At 37.7% G+C, this 21,713-nt stretch overlaps 2 protein-coding genes and 9 non-coding genes across 11 annotated transcripts; all 11 read left to right on the top strand.

Annotated features, from left to right (window-relative positions):
* The first annotated feature begins 171 nt into the window (after positions 1-171).
* On the top strand, positions 172-6,613 carry LOC124140346 (iron-sulfur cluster assembly scaffold protein IscU-like). The gene is made up of 5 exons (XM_046507882.2): positions 172-323; positions 2,288-2,401; positions 4,440-4,550; positions 4,811-4,889; positions 5,553-6,613. Exons 1-5 carry the CDS (start codon positions 237-239, stop codon positions 5,639-5,641), a joined length of 480 nt encoding a protein of 159 aa, XP_046363838.1. The 5' UTR covers positions 172-236; the 3' UTR covers positions 5,642-6,613.
* A 3,852-nt stretch (positions 6,614-10,465) lies between these two features.
* LOC124140345 (60S ribosomal protein L13a-like) lies at positions 10,466-21,408 on the top strand. Its single transcript, XM_046507881.2, has 7 exons — positions 10,466-10,606; positions 11,713-11,785; positions 12,281-12,346; positions 12,846-12,947; positions 18,670-18,815; positions 19,383-19,505; positions 21,286-21,408. Exons 1-7 carry the CDS (start codon positions 10,589-10,591, stop codon positions 21,367-21,369), a joined length of 612 nt encoding a protein of 203 aa, XP_046363837.1. The 5' UTR covers positions 10,466-10,588; the 3' UTR covers positions 21,370-21,408.
* On the top strand, positions 13,147-13,212 carry LOC124140381. The gene has a single exon (XR_006861908.1). It is a non-coding gene; the product is annotated as a small nucleolar RNA SNORD34 (small nucleolar RNA).
* On the top strand, positions 14,492-14,571 carry LOC124140380. Its single transcript, XR_006861907.2, has one exon. It is a non-coding gene; the product is annotated as a small nucleolar RNA Z195/SNORD33/SNORD32 family (small nucleolar RNA).
* Positions 15,321-15,400, top strand: LOC124140388. The gene has a single exon (XR_006861914.2). It is a non-coding gene; the product is annotated as a small nucleolar RNA Z195/SNORD33/SNORD32 family (small nucleolar RNA).
* On the top strand, positions 16,410-16,489 carry LOC124140379. Its single transcript, XR_006861906.1, has one exon. It is a non-coding gene; the product is annotated as a small nucleolar RNA Z195/SNORD33/SNORD32 family (small nucleolar RNA).
* LOC124140387 lies at positions 17,411-17,490 on the top strand. Its single transcript, XR_006861913.1, has one exon. It is a non-coding gene; the product is annotated as a small nucleolar RNA Z195/SNORD33/SNORD32 family (small nucleolar RNA).
* LOC124140386 lies at positions 17,712-17,791 on the top strand. The gene has a single exon (XR_006861912.1). It is a non-coding gene; the product is annotated as a small nucleolar RNA Z195/SNORD33/SNORD32 family (small nucleolar RNA).
* On the top strand, positions 18,201-18,280 carry LOC124140385. Its single transcript, XR_006861911.1, has one exon. It is a non-coding gene; the product is annotated as a small nucleolar RNA Z195/SNORD33/SNORD32 family (small nucleolar RNA).
* On the top strand, positions 19,237-19,317 carry LOC124140378. The gene has a single exon (XR_006861905.1). It is a non-coding gene; the product is annotated as a small nucleolar RNA Z195/SNORD33/SNORD32 family (small nucleolar RNA).
* On the top strand, positions 20,789-20,862 carry LOC125373610. Its single transcript, XR_007218450.1, has one exon. It is a non-coding gene; the product is annotated as a small nucleolar RNA Z195/SNORD33/SNORD32 family (small nucleolar RNA).
* Positions 21,409-21,713: the final 305 nt, after the last annotated feature.

The raw sequence follows: 21,713 nt of genomic DNA, 5'->3' as shown, positions 1-21,713 counted from the left end.
TAACGCATAAATGCATACATAAATAAATTAATGCATAAATAAATAAAATATAGGAATTATGGTTCGGATTGTTTGTATAAAAAAATATAATGTCCTATTCTACGAAGTTCGATTTGAAACAATGTACACATTTCTCCCCTGCTAACAAGATAAGCTGGGCCCCGTCTCTCATACCGCAATATGAGCTTAGCGCAAGTTGACAGCGCGCATAGGTAGCCGAGAACCAGCTTAACAACATGGCGCTGTTCAGAGTAACGTCTCGTGTGGGAAATTCGTTGAAGTCTGTGTTTGATGCCACCCCAGTTGCACTTTATCATAAGAATGTAAGAACTGATTTTGATAACAGTTTAAACGGTTACACAATCAGTTGATGGAAGATGCATGTGGCTTACAATCGTAATTTATGTGCAAAGAAACGTCGTTATGTAACTTGTCCTATGTCCGCTTGATCTTCATCTACTCCGTCTTGGGCTAATCAAACGGTTAAATACAGTTACCATTCAGTTTCGATGTGACAACTGTCCTAAGCATTAGCCAATACCCCCGATTTAATCTTAGAACTAATCAAAATTGATGTGAAAGGATCAGTTGATTCAGAGAATATCTATAAATTTCATCATCCTGTAGTGTAGACTAACTGCAAAATTGCACCAGTGTACTGCACTGCTTTTGCTGTCAACCCTCTAGGCCCTACTGGTCGCTAGTACATTGTACGATTCTCCTGCTGTAACATTTTAATAGAGACGTGTTTACAGGTTCAAACTTTTGACAGATCCATTTTCAATTGAAATATTTGTTGCACATATCGGTGATGTAAAAGATGTATTTGGAACTAGGGTGTATGTATCAACAAATATGCATAAATGTGGAAAGATTGAGTGTAGTAAATTTCATCTATCTGCACATGTATTTCAGCATGTTTAAAAATTCTCCATGTTGATTCGTCAGTTGAACTTTAAAGAATGTGATACAACATTGCTTCACTGTTGAGAACAGTTTCATATGACTTTGCCCATTTGTTCATAATGTCAGTAATTTATTGTATGATATGGTTTATTAACAATAGGATGACTTCGCCTAAGTTTCTCTGTAGGGTTGACGTTCAATGATTTTTCTGTTTACACCTTCATAAAATTATAAGGATTAACACAGAATAACCTACTCAAAACTTGGAAGTGTGGATTATCCCTCGTGGAGAAATGGTGTGAGATATTTGACACTTACCGTACATAGTTTTACTTTCATCTAAGAATTGACTACATATGAAAACAAATCATAGACATTGAAATCTATGAGCTGAGGTTGCAGGACTTTAGACTTAAACACTATTTCTTCTTTTGTTTATTTTTTCACATGTAATATTTATTCAACAATATCCAATATATGGAAGTAAATTAATTAATGGTGTCTGGTAGCAAAGTGTTCAAGGTATTCTCCCATAACATTGAATGCCTGGATTTGATTAACCACGTGGGTGCAGGTTGGGAAACCTATTTCTGGTGTCCACCTGTGATATTGAGGAGTGTTGCTAAAAAACGGATTATAAGTATACCACATCGTGATGTCACAATTCACTAGTACACTGGTGCATTGTCTGCAAACTTTGCACGATACGATTACCGATACACTTAACTTGGCATTGATTCACTTTTAACCCCATATATGGATTGTCCCATGTTGATCTTGCATCGATATCATTAAGCAAGTACAAACTATATTATTAAATCCTCATCTTTCATGGTCGTCTTTCGGATGCGAAACCATAATACAGTATGTAAACTTGTTTGTTTCTTGTTATTTTTCTCATACAGAATAGCTGACTTGACTCAGTGTCAAGTTGATGGGTATTAGTCAGTTGTCAGTTGTCCTTTTTTACCTTTATGAGTGAATCTATGTACCATGTTTAAAGTCTAATGACAGGGTTTTCTGGACAAAATGTGATATATGCATGTTTGAGGTTCTGTATCATGATATGTATCGTATCGTGTGACACCTGTGTCATGACATCCCTAATACTTACTCACTCACTCATGGACACTTTGATGTTTTGATGACTATTTTGGCACACACTCTTCATATGTGGCCATTTTGACTTGTACCATAGCTCCATTCCTCAGACAAGAGTCAGTTGTCAAGTTGTCTTCATCAAACGTTATATGTCGTTTCCCATACACATAAGACTAAGAGTTTCTCAGTATCCTGATTAACAATGGAAAATAGCTCTTGTTAGTTTGGTGTGAAAGTCCAGAGTGATTTTGATCCTGACAAGCACAATCTATATTTGTAGGTGATTGACCACTATGAGAATCCGAGAAATGTCGGGTCTTTGGATAAGGCTGACAAGAAGGTTGGAACAGGCCTAGTTGGAGCCCCAGCATGCGGTGATGTAATGAAACTGCAGGTATGTTAATAACACTTTCGTAATCCTTGACAACACACCTGAATATTTCACACATCAAGTATTATCAACTGAGGTTGCCTTTCCAAGATGCATTTGCAGAGCTACAGATAAGAAGCGTATTTGCACAAAATACCCCCCCCAAAATATTCAAAACCCAATTACTTTCAATTAACTGGTGTACAGAAACGCATGCATTAAATGAAAAACTCAAATGTATAAAAACAGCATGCGTAAATACCCAATGAAGCTTTTTCAGGATGCGTACAAAGAAGCTAATTCAGAAACACTATTACGAGCTAATTTACTTTCTGAGTCAGCCTATATATTTAGAACAGTTATATACATCTAAAACATTATTTCCTTTTTTTAAATCTTAAAATGTTCACTAATTTTGCGAAAAACTCAATAGAGTGATGAATAGATGAGTGAAAAAATATTGGTTACCCGATGAAAAATGTAATAACCCAAATAAGATAGAAACCCTAGGGTAAAACCTCAATTGCTCGAAACGTTATCTAGAGCTCTGCATTTGCAAATCAATCAGGAGTAGGTGTCGAAGCTATTCAAAATCTATGTGCCAAGATATGTGTCATTGGTTCAGACATTCACATATTATCATGTACACATATCCAAGCATGTTAGGAGGACATGTTATATGAATGTGCTTGAGGTCTGAAGCCCTTGTTTAATATCCCCGGCCCCAACAAAGTTGGGGGTGGATATAGAAACGTTTCATTTCCAGAGCAGAACTCGGAAACCTAAAGAGAAACTTTACGAAGCTTGGTACACACATTCACCATTCGGTGTAGATGTGTCTTTTGTTTTTTAGGTTCCCTCTGCATTTGTAATATGTTTTACATAATTTTTTTAAATTTTGACTTAGTCTCTGAACTGAATGGAAGCAGTGGGTTATATTTCCGGAGCAGAACTAAAAAACTATTCGAAAAATGTTTATGAAACTTGGTACACACATTCACCATATAGCATGATATAGTGAATACGTTAATTTAACAATTTGACATTTCATAATACAAGAGCTTCTTTCACAAACTTGTTGCTGTTCATTAAGATATTTTTCACATTACAAGATAATAACATCTCTAGTTTACTCATGTTAGGGTAAGTCCAATAAATTTAGGTATATACTTTGATCTTTAGGCAGTGAAATGTGGGCAAACCAATATAAAGTGGTACTTATCTTCAGTTATTTCATGAATACTCAATTTACAGATTCACCAACGTTTGAATACCAGTCTTGCTGATTACAATCTCTTAATCTTTATACAAAGTTATTTAAAAGTAAGATTCATCACCAATTTCTCTTGAGATCCATACAAGGCCATAACAGGGGGCACGGGTTCACTGTGCAGAGTTGCATCCCTTGGGCACGCCAAAAACCTATGATTGTCGGTTCGAATCCTGGTTCGCCCCGATTATGTTTCTAGGTTTGTGAGCACCATACCTGTGCTCGTGGGTTTCACCGAAGTGGTAAACGTCTGAGACCTGCATCACTTTTGACTTTCCTCCCACATTAAGCTGACACGCCGTGATATAACTGGAATAATGTTAAAAGCGGCGTTAAACCCAACTCACTCACTACAAGGCCATAACAATAAGAGAACAATAATCTTTTCACATTTGAAACCCCCTGTTACACAATTGCTCTGATCTAGACATAGACCATGATAGACATGCAGGTGGACAAACCGATAATTTACACTGTCACATTTGATTGTACAGATCATTGTCTGTAAGATTGGACAATGTGAGGGAGATATAGATGACTTACTCTTCTTGTTTAGTTTAGGTTTTGTTTGTCCTTACTCTCTATTCATTCACTTTGGTGATGGAATTTGGTTATGTAACCATGGTAACATGGCAAGTTTCAAACTTTCATTGTCACATTGGTTATTGAATTGTAAACTTGTATGCTTACTGTTGACAGACATAGTGTGTAACAAACTCTCTTTACTCCATCAACTTCACAATAACTGTTGTACTGTTTGAATATGTTTCACATGACTTTCTGTGTTTGCAGATCAAGGTTGATGATGATGGCAAGATTGTTGAGGCTAAGTTTAAGACTTTCGGATGTGGATCAGCGATAGCTTCCAGCTCTCTTGCTACAGAGTGGATCAAAGGGAAAACTGTAAGTTGCCAACTGAAGCTTTGTCCATGTTGTCAAGAATGAAGATATTGGTGTTTTAATGGACAAGAGTGTTATCATTGTGCTACTGCTGTCATTACGTGAAAATATTGTCACTGGGCTTGACATTTTTTGTACCTATTCTGTTCCAAAGGACCCTGACCCTGAACTAGTTCTTGAACACCAACCTAGATACAAATAATGTGCTTTTCTCATATCAGTATCCCTAATATCCCTTGTGTACCCATCACATTTTTTTGCAGTTGGATCAAGCTTTGAAAATCAGGAACACAGACATTGCTAAGGAACTGTCTCTTCCACCAGTCAAGCTGCACTGCTCTAGTAGGTTATTTCCCTTCATAAATTTGTTCTGATTGTTATTATTGCAACTAAAAAAACGTTAAATATCTTTCAATATAACTTGGCAGATATGTCATACAGATCCTGAAGTGGTGCCTTTTGCTATTGAGGAAGTTTAAAAAAAATAATTCTTGTTTCCATGACAACGAGTTTGACTTAGACTCTGATCATAGTGGTGTGTTTGTGTGGACTGTATCTCTTATACTAACAGGTACACTTGCTTGAAACTGTGCGCACACAAGACCAGGTTGTCAACTGGTGCCTTTTGCTATTTAGGGATTCTTAGAAATTTAGTTCATAGTGGCGTGTACCTGACATAAAATTACAAAGTTCCAAATCCCAATTCCAAGGTATTGTTTTGTTAGCTTAATAACTACTCTTGTTTACGGATAGGTTAGATAGAAATTAGACTTAAAGTAACAGTCAGATGATTTGTTCTTCCGAATTTTGGGGAGCCGGGGGATCTGTCATCTTCTGATGACGCTTGTGTTGAAGATGTTGAATTTGATATTGCAGTGTCACTCAGACTGAATCTTATAGGACAAAGTTTGGTTGCATATTGTTTTTGTTGCATAATGTGAGGCGGCTAACTCCAGATAGATGATAGTCCACTCTTTTACTGACTGAAATGTGTTCATATTTTAGTGTTGGCGGAAGATGCTATCAAGGCTGCCTTAAATGACTACAAGGTGAAGAACTCCCCTGATGGGGAGAAGGCAGCTGCTACCAACTGAGCTCCACACCAATCCAGTTGTTGTCATGTGTGTCATAAATGAGTGCCCTTGAAACATTGTTTGGGCTGAAGTTTAGCCTCTTTTTGATGTCAACTTTACACAGAGAATAATATTCTTCCTTGTTTAATTGCAGAGAATTCTTCCTTGTTTAATTGTAGAGTCTCTGAAAAGATTGTATGGTGACCAGTAAATACTTGAGAGCTTGGGAAGTCTTAAGTTGTTTTGTATGTTATAAGAATCCTGCTTCAAACCTTTGTCAAATTAGAATTGATTATTGATATTGAAAAAAAAAACAATTAAAAAAATCTGAAAAATGAAATCTCATGTATATAGTCTATTTACTTTTGAACATGTAGTGTATTATATGAACACAATCATACATGATGTAGATTTCAATCATTTACTTCTGATTTTTCTGATACTCTTTTTGAATCGTGTACTATTTTAGGAAGAGACTTACAAAGAATGTACCAAGAATGTATTACATATTACTTTCCTTTCTACTGTATGGCATCATGAATTAAATATATATATTATACCGAATGAATGCCCTACTCTGGTGCAGGGGTAAACAGTTATTCCTCTGAGAGTCATGCTGAGTCTCCTGGCCAGATGTAGGGAAGGAAGATTGTGGGTGATCTCTGTACTGTCAGCGCACAAATAAGTTAATAACTCACTTGTACAAAGATTGTTTGCATGATACGGACAGCTTTCCCTGTAAACAGACTGGAGCTTGGGGAGCTGGATGAAGGATGTGTGACTGTGAGAGAGACTGTAATTTTTCAGGATGCTTTTTTCTGTTCGGTTTTGTTGTGGTTTCTAAGTCGAGACAGTTGTCTGACTTTTGTAAATTATGAATTAGATTATTATTACTCTCTTACATTTAAGTGTAAGACCATGTGAAAGACTTGAAGTTTTTGTGAGCATTTTAATTTTAGTATATATATTGCAAATAAAGTATATCAAATAGTTTTTGTTTCCTCGATTTAATTTATTTTGACCAAGTGAGGGATTATGGTTTCATGCAATAACCCGTCTTCCCGAGGCAAGGGAGTTAACTGGATGTCGATTTCGGTACATGATTTTGATAGGACTATGCATAGACTAGTTAGTCCTGCCAAAGTATAACTTCATAATTCCAGCCTATTTCGGAAGGGTGGAAACTGGCCTGGTCTTTTATAGTCAGTTAACTCCCTTGCCTCGGGAAGATGGCAATGTCATCACACATTGTACCCATGTTGGGAATCGAACCCAGTGTGACAAGCAGATACGTTAACCACTGGGCTACCCCATTGCTCCTTCATGTTGAGAGAGATAACTGCCCTGCAGTGTGATGAATAAGGGGCATGTGCAGCAGCAGCTAGATGAAGAGGAAATACCTGGAGAATAACCAAGAAGCTTATTTAATAAGAAAGCTGTTCTGAGTAGAAATAAAAAATGAAGAAGAAGGGGGCAGTCTTGGGAGGTTCAGGCTGCAGAAAGGAGGCAATTGGTACTGTCCACTGTTGGAGGGTCAGAGGAATTGGCGAGACGGAGAAGAACCTTGGGTGAATATTATTGGTGGTCACAAGGGCTTGAGTGTTTTCATATATTTTATAGAGGATCACCTGAGAGGAACTGCAATTTGATGTGGATGAAGTTAATTAATGTACAAGAGTCTATACTGCCAATATCAACTACTGAGGTTTTGGGGGCGGTCGGGTAGCCTTGTGGTTAAAGCATTGGTTCGTCACACCAAAGACCTGGGTTCGATTCCCAACATGGGTACAATGTTGAAGCCTATTCCTGGTGTCCCCCCACCATGATATTCCTGGAATATTGATAAAAGTGGCGTAAAATCACTCACTTACTCACTGAGGGTTTGGTTTGACTTACCACCCTTGTACCTTGTCACAATTACAAGGGCTCACATTAGACTAGGTATGTTTGGAATGTGACCAGAAAACAACAGCATAGTGATAGCACCATATGTTTTGAGATGTTTGTGTTAGCTATTTTCTTTAGAAAGAGTAACCACAAAGGTGTGAGTGAAATGTTTCTATCTCATGACCTTGACCTTATCAAAATGTGGCAAAACAATCACACAGGTTCATGAAGAATAAGTCCATTGCATAAATCCTCTAATGCCAATATTATTTGCGTTGTATTCAAGAGGAAGAATATTACGACTGCATTTCACAATTAACTCAGGTGACCTTGACCTTTAGTATAAAAACTGCGGCTGACCTGTTATACGGTCAGATTTGTTAAAAAAAAACGTAAACAACAAGATTCAGTACAATAAACAGAATGCTGACCTTGACCTTTGATTTATCTACAACTTTTCAAAACAGGAGATATTAACCAAGTTAATGACAAATGTATCCCAACCTTTAGAGGATGTCTAATGACAAACTACATGTATTCTTAGTCTTTTCTATCTCGTGACCTTTGGCCCCAGGTCTCACAAGCACAACGCGAACTTAGTTCTGCAACTATTGTAAATCTGTACTAGCGGGAAAAGTAACTAGGCTTCATATGACTTGTTTGTTGCACTAAGCAGCATTCCACCTACATCATGGAGGTCTGTAAATAATCGAGTCTGGCCCTGACAATCAAGTGATTGAAATCATAATATTTGGTCATTCGTCTGATCAATGTTTGATTACAACAAATTCATTGACAGAGCGAGACGCCCTAAAAGAGGGGCGGTGTAACTAACTCAATTAACAATGTCAATATCGTGTATGGCCACCATTTGCGTTGATAGGTGCGAGGCAGCTGGGGTCACTGAAGACACCAGAGATTGAAAACGGCCTGGATGATGTGCCAAATTCCAAGATTGGCCCAACAGAGCTAGTGTTAGGGGCTGGTTCTGGTCCTGTCGTAGACATCAACCCATCTCATCCCAGACATGTTACATGGGGGAGAGGTCTGGAGAAACAGCCGGCCATGAGGTACAGCAATGTTATGTTGTGACAAAAGTCCTTTACAAAACGTGCAACATGTGGGTGGGGCATTATGGGCGGATACAGCTTTTTGAAAAGGTGGGGTGCACAATTAAGATCTATTTATTTTCTTTGGTGGTAATCTATACAGAAATAAAGATTTTTTTCGAAATAAAAAAGGGGGTTGCGCGCACCCCCACCCACCCCCCTCTCTGTATCCGCCCATGGGCATTATACTACTGCAACGTGAGCTATGTCCCAGAATTTGCACAACGGGTAGAGCATGATGTCAACGATGTCGTCCCTGTAGCGTACCCCATTCAAACTGTTATTTACAATGATGGGTTGTGTTCTCCCATGAGTTGTGATGCCGCCCCATACCATTACCATTCCACCCCCAAACTGACGCCCCTGAGGAACACATGCGTCGCTAAAACATACTCGTGTACGCATGTAAACCCTTGCACGCCCATCAGAGCTGTCCAGATGAAACCTGTCCCAGCCTTCAGAACTTCAGATGCTATCCCATCTCAATTAGGGCAACTGTCATACCAATAACGGATGTTGTATAGCTGTTGATTTCGTTGAGGTTTTAATCTTTTCAATACTTTTTACTTGATGCATCTATCTAAACTAGAGTTAATAAAAACTATGGTAAAATGTTTTTGGCCGTTATTTTATCTTACTGATCTTGATATATTATAGCAATTGCTAGGTAAATGCGCTTTTCTTGTCTACGTAACAAATATCGGATCGATAAGCAAATTTCACATACAGATCAATGAAAGTTTGTTAATTTAAGTATTCGACCAAAAAGAACATTTATCTGTGTCCGATTTGGCTAGCTATATGGGTTGTTTGTTTTTACTAAGAACTCCGTGTGGTTCGTTCAGACTCTGTCACCCACTGGACGGGACATGTCCGGATGACTTATAACAGAAACTGAAGATTGGTGACCTTCTTCCAGAATAAACCTGTAATAATTCGACCATGCAACATGCGTAGATTTGCATACGTTTGTTTTAGTGCTCGGACGGGTAACTCGGGTCGGGTGGGTCCTGAATAGGACCCGGGTACCCACAGGACTATACCCGGACCCGTGGTTAGTCAAGTGATATATTGTTTGAGGAACTTTTTTTTTATCTAAAACACTGTGGTTACACTATAAGTCACTAGCGCTCCTATTTCTTTCTGACTATGCACCCATTCCTTCTGACTTTTTTATGTCTAAATAAAGGTAAAACTACACGCAGTAAACTTCAGTGTGTGCATGACCAGATTGTTTTACACGTGTATCTAAATACATTTTGCCAGGGCTACGGTCAAACTTTTCCAAATCTGACAGTTTGTACTTATCTCTAGATATCTACAGCGGGTACCCGGGTAGGGTCGGGTAATAGGGAGGGGGGTACCCGGGTAGTAAATTTGGACACGTCCCAGCCCTAGTTTGTTTGTTGTTTACGCCGCACTCAGCAATATTCCAGCTATATGACGGCGGTCGGTAAATAATCGAGTCTCGAACAGACAATCCAGTGATTGACACCATGAACATCGATCTACGCAAATTGGATACGATGACATGAATCAGCCAAGTCAGCAAGCCTGACCACCCGATCCCGCTAGTCGCCTTTTGCTCTCTTGCTGAAAACCAATTCTAGCCCGGAATCTTCACGGGAATTAAATAATGAAGACCATTTATTTCCTGGCAAACATGAATGTTGGCTGTCTATATATTTCATTGTCCCATTTAAGTTTTGCTATTTCTTTCTTTTAGAAAGAATAAAACAAAAAGTGTCAATATGCAGGTCATGGTGATACGTTATTAAGTTCGAGCGGGTTTCCTAGACACTGAATGCGGATAGCCTCCCTTTGATTTTCTTTCCGTTTTAAACTGGTTCCACTGTTGGTACGCAACGCAAGCGCACCGCTTTTACACATTTTAGTAGACAAGGCCCCAGTCAACTTCCGTTTTGTCCCTGGAAAACCACGTGTAACCCCCTAACTCGGCCTTTTAGCCATCATGGGTTTTCAGAACAAGGTATATGACGGCAGTGTGCTACCATTTTTGTCAGTTTGGAAGCCAAAGGAACCGAGAAAAGTTGTCCCGTACACAGCAAATCAACATTATGATCTGCTCTAGTGCAATATGTTAATATGAAAGCTCCGTCTTACGTGTAATGCTCGGTGAAAGGCATTCTAACCCACGTGTATTTAAGATACAGAATGATATGAGTGTGTTTTACACATAAAATGGTTTTGTCAGGAATAGAAGAGCAATATTTCTTCCCAAAGTGTGTATCACACAGAAAGTGTATAAATCAGATCACCTTTTCGTCAGTTAGCTTTGATGAAGGGTTAATGTGAATGTCCGAATACGTTTCACAAATGAGATGCCTCAGTTTATAAAGGAGAGGTAACTTGTGCTATTTCAGCTGGACATGTTATAAGACATCCCATACCTATCGGTCATAGCAGTTATCTGTAGCAGAATCCGTTTACCATATGTACTGCTGAAATCTTCACCTTTGAGCGAACAAGATGTTCGAGAAATCCTTGCAAAACAGGAACATAAAGTCTATTTGAATGGATGTCTTAACCTCAAGCTTTATATTTATCGCTCTTTATTTGTATCCTGAATACTTTTGGGGATATTTTTTTGTAGTGAAACAGTTCAAAATTTCATAAAACAAATTCCCATAAAATATTAATGATCCCAAACATTTTTTGTGAGTATATTAATGCTCAAACCTCATTTTTCATCACTTATCACAACATATGTTTATTTTTTAATTCAAAGTGAATTTTTACCAACATTGATGCAGCTTCAACTGAAGCATTTATTTGCCTGAATGATAATGTTGGCACTCAGGATACCTTAATTTTTATATGGTCATAGAGTAGTGGAAGTCATAATGGGTCTTGTTTTTACCTGTAGGGCTGTATGAACATGAATCATATTTAGTGGTCAACTATTTGATAACATTAATTTGATTACAAACTTGTGTCTTTTTTAAAAAAATAATTCAAGTTGAAGTCCCCAAACCTGAAAGATTTGTCCATGCCACTAGATTATGACCAATACACCTCATGCACTTTTATTAATATTGTGGTAATGAAACTGATGGTTGATTGTTTTGCTTTCAGCCCATTTTGATTGATGCCCGAGGGCATCTGCTCGGGCGTCTGGCCTCAATTGTTGCCAAGACACTACTACAAGGTAAATATTCATCAGTTCGACAAGCGGTCAAGTCATTTAACTTTTTTTACATCTCTGCTGCTATTTTCATAACTGTGACCTACAACAATCTTGATATTTAACGCTGACAGAAGTTGTATGGTATACAAAACTGAATATCCCATCCAGTGATGACTTTACCTACATTGTCTGAAACCATGACGACACCTATGACCTGAGGAAATGTGATTATTCAGTATAGAAATTCTTCATTGAAGTTGTTTATTTTATTGAAAGAGTGAATATATTTTCATTTTTTGATATTAGTGCTATGCCTATTGCCCTGGTATTGCATTAGAGAAATATACTTTCATAAACTAGAAAATGCATAAAAATGTTTATAGTAGCATACTTCATTAGAACAAACTAATGTAGAATTTTCAGTTGTCAGACTGAAACCGAACCAGCACCACACAAAAATCACTTGTCAAACGTTGGATGGATAGAGTATTAAATTTATTAACATGTTTTTTCCAGGTCAGCGAGTTGTTATTGTAAGATGTGAAGGTATCTGCATATCTGGCAACTTCTACAGAAACAAATGTAAGTTTTTGATCCAATTTGTTGTAATAATGACGTTGCTGTAATAGTGTCCATTTCACTAACATCCTTGTTATAAACACAAGTTCTTGAATTTAGTGATTTTCAAGTTGCATCTGGAATGCATGTGGTATATTGCTGTTTTAATGGCAGTACCTTTGTTATAATTAACATATTTTGTTCAAGTGTATGTCATATGAATATTACATTGATAAAAGACTAAACATTTTCTGAGGACCACACTATTTTGGAGCCTATTTTGGCCCTTAGCAAATGTTAAGTTGTATATTACAATATGAATGCAATAAGCTTTCAAAGAATTTTTGCTTAGATTTTTAGACAAACTATTGTGTGTTTTAAAATTCTGCTGAATCCATGATGGAATCTATGTAAATATTACACATGTACTTATAAATACCATTGTATACGTTTATGGATATATCATAGTGGTGTAATAGTGATACTGACCCGTTCTTACCCTGATTGACCTGTATGTTTACAGTGAAGTACCTGGACTTCCTAAAGAAGCGATGCAACGTGAACCCTGCTCGCGGCCCATTCCACTTCCGGGCTCCCAGGATGATCTTCTGGAGGACTGTCCGAGGTACCATTAAACATTTACGTGCTCAACTGAAACCATGGCTTAAATGATTCATTTGCAGGCATTGTTCCAAATATATTTTTATGTAAGATTTAAATGAGCAGAATCCTCCCATAAACGAAGTGTTGAAGAATTGTCTAACTTGTAATATATCTTACTACTACTACTACTACTGCTACTACTACTACTACTACTACTACGTCATTTCCAGTGATGACTTTACCTACATTGTCTGAAACCTGAAGACAAACACAAAACTGAGGAAATGACATTATTTAAAGGACATTTGATCCACTCACTGGCCATCTTTGTGCATTCTTCTATAGTAGGTTAGTAGCTAACAAATAGGTATGCAATACGATGATATGAACTAGATATCTGTGTGGATTTAAGATAAGCTTACCTCAATTGTGTAGGAAGTATTTGAAATTACAGATAGCCGGGCTTGATTTAGCTATATAAAATATGCACCAGTGCAACCTAATATTTGTCTCTCTGAACACATTTTATACCTCTAAACCTTCTTTTCCTACGTTAATAATCCCTGTTATGTGTAACTTGTCATGCTTTTGGGGCTTGACATCAAACTGCAGGTACTTCAGGATTATTTGATAGTTTTCTTGGACCAGGGGGCAACCTGTTTTTTCTGGTGCAACAAGGTTGTTTGTCAACATGCACTTGGTGCAAGTAAGTTAAATCAAGATCCTAACATCAAGCCATGAATAGTGTTTTAAAAATTTGAAATACATGACAGTTGTCTCTCCTGGTGGTTAACAGGTTAACATTGTTTCATTCAAAAAAATATTGTGCTTGATAATGCTTGTAGTTTTTCATTACTGGGTCTTGCAATTTAAATAATGATTCTTTTAAGTTAGGTTTTAGGAAATTTGACCAAATTCTTTAACTTTGATATGGATCTATTGTGCACATAAGTATCATTCAATTATCCGTTACATTTGAAGAAAAGAGTATGGGCATTGTTGAGAAGTTTTTGTTGCAGTGTCTCATTGTGTTACATATAACAAACAGCAGTTTCTAAATGATGATTATCCTTACCTACATTGAATACTTGTGAAAATATTCTTATTCTGATAGAAACTGCTGATCAACTAAACCTTGTTAAAATATCTACTTCCAGTATGTCTATCTGGACCTCTATTCTCAATTATCCAGTGTATCATATCTCAATTCTAATATGATATATATATACTCTGGATCCATTCTTTTATTGACATGCTAAAAATAGACGTCCTATCAAATTGTGATGACACATCTTGACAGTTCAGTCTTGTGTTTACTAGAAAATCCAGCCATGGTGTTTGTAATTGAAACATTTGCTCATGGGCAATGCTGTGGCTGTTAAGTTGCATGTCCAGAAGTCATAATTTGAAGGACTTTTAGATGGGTTTGTCTAAGTAGGCAGCTACAGAACTCTATAAATTACTGGCATTTTGCATCCCGACTGTTAAATTTACAACCCTCTATTGATGAAGTGTCTTCTTAGCAGGTGATGCTGCAAATCTAATTGTCATTGGGTAAATATATAGCTTGTCAGTGATGTTTATACCATCCCATAGCGTTTTGAAGTTGATGAAACCACTTCACATGCACTACCATCTGAGACAGCTATTGAACATCCCTGTAACGGCCGCTACTGCCACTGTCATTATTTGAAGCTATTCAGTGTTTCGGTATCTTCAGTGTATTCCCTAAATAGCTCCTTGTGACCCCTTATAGATTGTTTATAACACTGTGCTTTCACATTGTTTCACAGGTTGACAGTGTTCCCACTGGCTTTTGAAACTGCCAGTAAAAATTTAACAGTTCTTCCTTCTCCCTCTCCCTCTCTCTCCCCCCATTTTTGTCAGTCCCAATTTTTAACAATTAAAAAAATGTATAGAAATAATCTGGTTTTAATTCTTCCAACATCATGTTCAGTGCAATGACGACATCTCTGGAGTAACTTAGTTCGATCTACACATCATTCACACAAAGTTCAGTCACAATTTTCTGATTTTCAAATGTTTTGAGACTAAGTTGCTACAAATATATATTTAACCTCGAAACAACTGAAATGTTATGTCATTGCACTAAAAACAGAAAAGGAGAAATCCTGATAGTTAACTAACAGACAAGCAGGCTTCGTTTCGAAAAATATACTTACCTATATGAATATCGCTGACGTCTTGTTCAACAACAAAGATTTATGAGATACTTTGCCGGTCCACAGGGACTGGTAGTCACATGAATTACCAGTCCAAGCCTAATTTTGCTGGTTAAAAATGTGAAATTAACGGTAAACGGGAACACTGAGGTATTTGAATTATTGATATTTCTTTGTTTCTTAGAAGGTGCTGTCATTGTTTAGATATATAGCTTGTCAATGATGTTTATACCATCCCATAGCGTTTTGAAGTTGATGAAACCACTTCACATGCACTACCATCTGAGACAGCTATAGAACACCCCCAAAAAACCTATCTGTACAACACACTTAAACTGTTGTCATATTGTGCTATGTTTGCCTTTAGTGTATTGTCTTGGTGGACCCCAAGGGTTAAGTTATGAGTAGGCATTTCCTAGGTGTGACTTTAGGGTGGCCGGAGGTTTAATGAGGCAGTCAGAATGGAGTTGTCACATTGTGTCAGAGGTTAAGGTATCTGAAGGAGAAATGGTACAACCAAACTTGAACAAGGTTAATTTTCTATGGTATTATGGGCGCTTTATTTGTAGGATTTGATGACAGGTCTGAGGTGTATGTCACTTTCAAAGAATCATGATCATATCTCATCACACACTGTTTTGCAGGGATGAGACGACAGTCTCACAGGATTCTAGAAGTAAATAGAAACAAACCTTAGAATATGGAAGTCTAAAGTGGTGACTAATTGTAATTTATATTTCTACTACCATCTTATCATTTCCAGTGATGACTTTACCTACATTGTCCGAAACCTGAAGACAAACACAAAACTGAGGAAATGAAGTCAACGAGTCATTAAAATAAGGATGTTAATCAATTCAGTGACCATCTTCATTGTGAAGTTAGTGATTAAGATGCAAGTAATTTGCGTTGAATAAAGAATTTAATTTGTAAGATAGGAAAATGTAATCATACTTTAAGTTCTCATAGGAATGGTTCCTAAATGTTCTTTTCTTTCCATTTAAGACTGGTTACTTCAAGTCTTATCCTGGTATGTGAAATCATTTAATGTCAGATGTTCAAAGTTGTGTCTGTAGAATGAGAATAGAGTTTAGTAAGAGTTTGTCTGAGTGTGATCCATCTTATGAACAGAGCAGTTTCTATGTGATGATTATCCTTACCTACATTGAATACTTGTGAAAATATTCTTTTTCTGATAGAAACTGCTGAGCATTCCTCCCCTGCTTTGGACATATAGATGAGTTAATGCTATTTCTTTTTCTTCATTTCTTATAAGGTGATGTCATTATTTACATATATAGCTTGTCAATGATGTTTATACCATCCCATAGCGTTTTGAAGTTGATGAAACCACTTCACATGCACTACCATCTGAGACAGCTATATAGAACAATCGCCATGAACAACCCCCACCCCCATAAGCACACGCTTGTGCCACTATTGTCATGTCTCGGTGTTGATATCTTTAATCTTTCACCTAATTATCTTCTCTGTTGCTTTTTGTAAGAGGCGATATAAGTTTAGACAGGTGGTCTGTCGTCTTGACGCCTTGGGTTGATTGTGTCATTCTGATCTGAGGACATGATGTTGCTCTTATACTAATCACTATTTTGTCTGATCCAGACTTGATTATTTTTGGCATTTTGTGATATGGCTGCAATATTGCAGACTTCGGCATAAAACAAATGAAGAACATGTAGACATTTCCTAGGTTTGAGGTAATAGTAGCTGAAGGCTACATTAATCAGTCAGAATTGAAGTAGTTTCCAGGTCAAATTATAAATGTCACAGTATGAATCATTAATATTTAAAGCTGTATGCACATTAAGACAGTAAGGTAGATATCAGATTCAACATAGAAGAAACTAGTTAGATAAAGAGTGAAAAATATATGCACTAGTAAATTTTACCTGAATATATATGTACAAGTAAATTTTACCTGAATATTTATGTACAGTGTTCGAAATAAGCATGAATGTCAGGGGTCACTAGATTAAAATACCATAGATCTTGAGGCCCCCTCTTACTTTCAATCACTATGTATTAAAGTCATTTTCCAATATCAGAGTTTTAGATAATGATTGAAAATAAAGAATAGGTTGTGTCATGCACACATTGAAACCAAGGGTAAATGTCAAACTCAGCTGATTTTGGAGGTTTGTCTTGTGCTCACCAGAAATCATGTTGGAAATGTGTCCCACAGGGGAGAGCATTCACCAATGTTCAGGGATGTCTGTTGTGAACTTAAGCAGGTGATGCTGTTGGGGTATTAATCAAACTAATTGTCGTTGTGAAAATACAGCTTGTCAGTGATGTTTATACCATCCCATAGCGTTTTGAAGTTGATGAAACCACTTCACATGCACTACCATCTGAGACAGCTGTTAAACACCCCTGTAATGGCTGCTACTGCCACTGTCATTATTTGAAGCTATTCAGTGTTTGGGTATCTCGCTCACAATCCTCTTTAGTCTATTATCTAAATAGCTCCTTGAGACCCTTTATAGATTGTTTGAAATACTGAGTTTTCACAGGTTGAGGTAACTGAATTATCAGTATTTATTTCTTTATTTCCTTTGTGCTGTCATTGTTTAGATATATAGCTTGTCAGTGATGTTTATACCATCCCATAGCGTTTTGAAGTTGATGAAACCACTTCACATGCACTACCATCTGAGACAGCTATTGAACACCCCTGTAAAACATGCCTGTACCAAACCCGAAAACTGTTGTCACATTGTCCTCAGTGGTGCCATTTATAATGTATTGCCAAGGTAGACCCTGTGTGGTTGAAGTACGAGTAGGCACTTCATAGACGTTAGGTAGACAGAGGTCTATATAGGCAATCAAAATTAGAAGTCGTTTGCAAGTCAAATTACGTGCTGAATGAATCAAAGCAAAATAAGTGTCAAACTTAGTTGATCAAATGTAACCAGTGCTGATTCTGTAAAGGTTGACTTTTGAGAAAGTACATTATTTCTAGCCCTGACTTTGATGGTAATCTTGTTTACCAGCAACCATGTTCCTACAAAACAAAACAGGGTCCCATGCTGATTACTATGTATTCAGTGATGTCTGTTATAAACTTGAAGCTTGTCAGTGATGTTTATACCATCCCATAGCGTTTTGAAGTTGATGAAACCACTTCACATGCACTACCATCTGAGACAGCTTATTACTAAGATCACTCGGCCCGTGAAGATCCGGGTTAGAATAGGTCTTCAGCAACCCATGCTTGCTGTAAAAGGCGACTATACTTGTCGTAAGAGGCAACTGACAGGATTGGGTGGTCACTCTGACTTTGATGATGCATATCATCGATCCCAATTTGGTGGATCGATGCTTATGTCAATCACTGGATTGTCTGGTCCAGACTCGATTAATATAGCTGGAATATTGCTGTGTGGGGCATTAAACAACCAACCAGTTAGTCATGGTCCCATGACTGAAGATACATATATATATATATATATATATATATATATAAATATCACCCCTCCCAACCAGGTTCACTCCAGTAACCACTGCCTGCCCCTCACTGACCGACGTGTTGTCTTGCAGGTATGCTCCCCCACAAGCAGCCTCGTGGCAAAGCTGCCCTCAGGAAGCTGAAGATGTTTGAGGGGATCCCCGGACCCTATGACAAGATGAAGAGGCAGGTTGTTCCCTCTGCTCTCAAAGTGCTCCGCCTGAAGCCCACAAGCAGGGTAAGACATTGGTGCCTTCTGTAATCCTCACTTGTTAAGAGGGGCGGTGGGTAGCCTAGTGGTTAAAGTGTTTGCTCGTCACACCGAAAATCTGGGTTTGATTTCTCACATGAGTACAATGTGTGGAGCCCATTTCTGGTGTCCCCTGCCATGATTTTGATCTTCATTGGTTTACCTGATCCAGACCAAAAACAATAACTGTGCTCTGCGATACAGCTGGGATATTGCTGATGGTAAATATCCCTATCATTAACAGGTTATGAAGTCCCCCAGCAAAGATTGAGGGACTACTCTCTCCTAAAATATAGTTCGTGAAGTAATTAGCAATAATTCAAGGTGTATGCATCCCTGATTAGCTTGTCACCTCATTTTTCATCCTTGTCAAAAGTCTGATGCATTAAGGTAATGGTTTCTATGTGAGCTTGTCTGTGATGTTTACTCATCCCATAGCGTTTTGAAGCTGATGAAAAAAGCTTTTACATGCACTACCATCTGAGACAAGCACAGGCTTTTGACACTGTTCTCGTGCCAGTGAAGACACGTGGTGATGATGTGGTTGTGTTCCAGTTCTGTCAGCTGGACCGCCTGTCGAAGGAGGTTGGCTGGATGTACCAGGGAGTGGTGGCCAAGCTTGAAGAAAAGAGGAAGGTCAAATCAAATGATTACTTCAAGAGGAGGAAGTCAACACTTGTAAGTTGTCACAGTTTAGTAGAGGGGCGGTCGGGTAGCCTACTGGTTAAAGCGTTTGCTCATCACGCCGAAGACCCGGGTTCGATCCCTGACAAGGGTACAATGTGTGAAGCCCATTCCTGGTGTCCCCCGCCGTGATATTGCTGGAATATTGCTAAAAGCGGCTCAAAACCAAACTAACTCACCAGTTTAGTAGAGTTATCTATTGTAACTGTACCAGGATCTGCTGATGGCAGGTTTGATCCCACACAGAGTGACTTTTCTGATTATTAATCAGAATGAATGTATCATTGTGGGTTTGAGCAAGACAAGTATCAGAATTATATTTTCGCTTAAGCACATTTTGGACAGGCTTGAAAAGTCTCCAAAAATCTCCATCTCAGTTGAATGACCTGGAAATACACCTTTTCATAGTTTTGAAAGAAACCGTTTGAAATTTTTTTACAAACTTTTGAAGAAAACAATTTGTCTACAATCTTATTAATAGTCTTTAACAATAGAGTATTCTTCTTTTTATTGATTGGCTGCTTCTGTTAAGTGTTAATAGGCCCAAGTCCATAACATAATTCAAATTGAACAGAGGTAAAGAAGCATGCCTTTATCTTGCGGAAACTAATTGGCATGAGGGAAATTTAGTTTGCATTTATGGTCCTAATGTTTGAGAAGAGAACCTTGGTCATAAAGTTTGTTACTGATACTGTGTTGAATCCTGTGGCAGAGTAGGTTCAGATATAGCGTCCAGTCTGCTGGTTTTAACATGCCAAACACTCGTAAAGATCTAGAAGAACTAAAGAGCTGAGGTTGCAGAGCTCCAGATAACTTTTTGAGCAATCGAGTTTTTACTCTAGGGTTTCTATTTTAATTGGGTTATAACATTATTTATTGGGTAACCAATATTTTTTCACTCATCTATTCATCACTCTTTTGTGTATTTCCCAAAATTGGTGAACATTTTAAGATTTAAGAAAACCGAAATAATGTTTTAAGAGTATTTAATGGTTCTAAATATATTGGCTTGACTTGGAAAGTAAATTAGCTCGTAATTGTGTTTCCCGAAATTAGCTCCTTTGTTCACATGCTGAAAAAGCTTTTTCTTTGGGTATTTACGGATGCTGTTTTTATAATTTGAGTTTGTCATGTAATGCATTTGTATCTGTACGCGAGTTAATTGAAAGTAATTGGGTTTTGATTATTTTGGCGGGGTATTTTACGCAACTATGCTGCTTATCTGTAGCTCTTGGTTGTTTCGTTACTCATGTGTACCACATCCGAAGTTGATCCTGTCGGTCAGTGATGATAAAAAAACCTGGTATTGATATTGATGAAAATAGCAACATGCACTACCAGCTGAGACTGACAGGGACGGGTGTACTAAATAAGCATTTAGTTTATCAGTGCACTTAGATTTTTAGTTCAAAATTATGTGTAGATAAATAGTGTCCCTTTGTTCTATCACTGTAGCTGTGACCCTTTATTTTGTAACATTAGTCACATAGTTATAAGCTTCTTTTGCAGACAAAAAGCAAATTTAAGAGACAAATAAATATTGCATTGTGAAAATTGTCAGATAATTCTTTCATTTTGAATAAAATACACCAGAACTTTCGGGACTGTTGATGCATTTCTTAACCTGTAAAACCCATAGATATTGGCAGATATAGTTTTTGAGCTACAGTGCCCCCTGCCTTAATCAGATGTGATGTAGAGCTTTCCATTGTGGTCAGCTGCCAGAGTTGTTGCAGACCAGACAGGTTTGATAAGTTCTCTGTTTGTGTTACAGCGTCTCAGAGAACAAGCCAAGAAAAATGTCCTGCCCAGAGTCAAGAAAGAGCAGCAACTTATCGAGAGCTTTGGGTACCAGTGAGACATGTAAAAAGAGAAATAAATTTCTGTGGGGAATGTTCATGTTTTTGTTATTCGACACTAATTTCAGACGATACAAATTAAACTGGACATAACAATATTCATGTCTTCAATACTCTTCTATGTGGAAACTTGACAAACGCCATGGGGTTTGAACATGTTCCCAGCAACCTATGCTGGTCTTTGAACATGTTCCCAGCAACCTATGCTGGTCTTTGAGCATGTTCCTAGCAACCTATGCTGGTCTTTGAGCATGTTCCCAGCAACCTATGCTGGTCTTTGAGCATGTTCCCAGCAACCTATGCTGGTCTCTGAACATGTTCCCAGCAACCTATGCTGGTCTTT

The sequence above is a fragment of the Haliotis rufescens genome, unplaced genomic scaffold (assembly GCF_023055435.1).
Source record: "Haliotis rufescens isolate VD_foot unplaced genomic scaffold, xgHalRufe1.0.p SCAF_5, whole genome shotgun sequence".
Lineage (NCBI taxonomy): Eukaryota > Metazoa > Mollusca > Gastropoda > Lepetellida > Haliotidae > Haliotis > Haliotis rufescens.
Note: the sequence above shows the minus strand (reverse complement) of the source record. Positions and strands in the feature narration are given on the sequence as shown.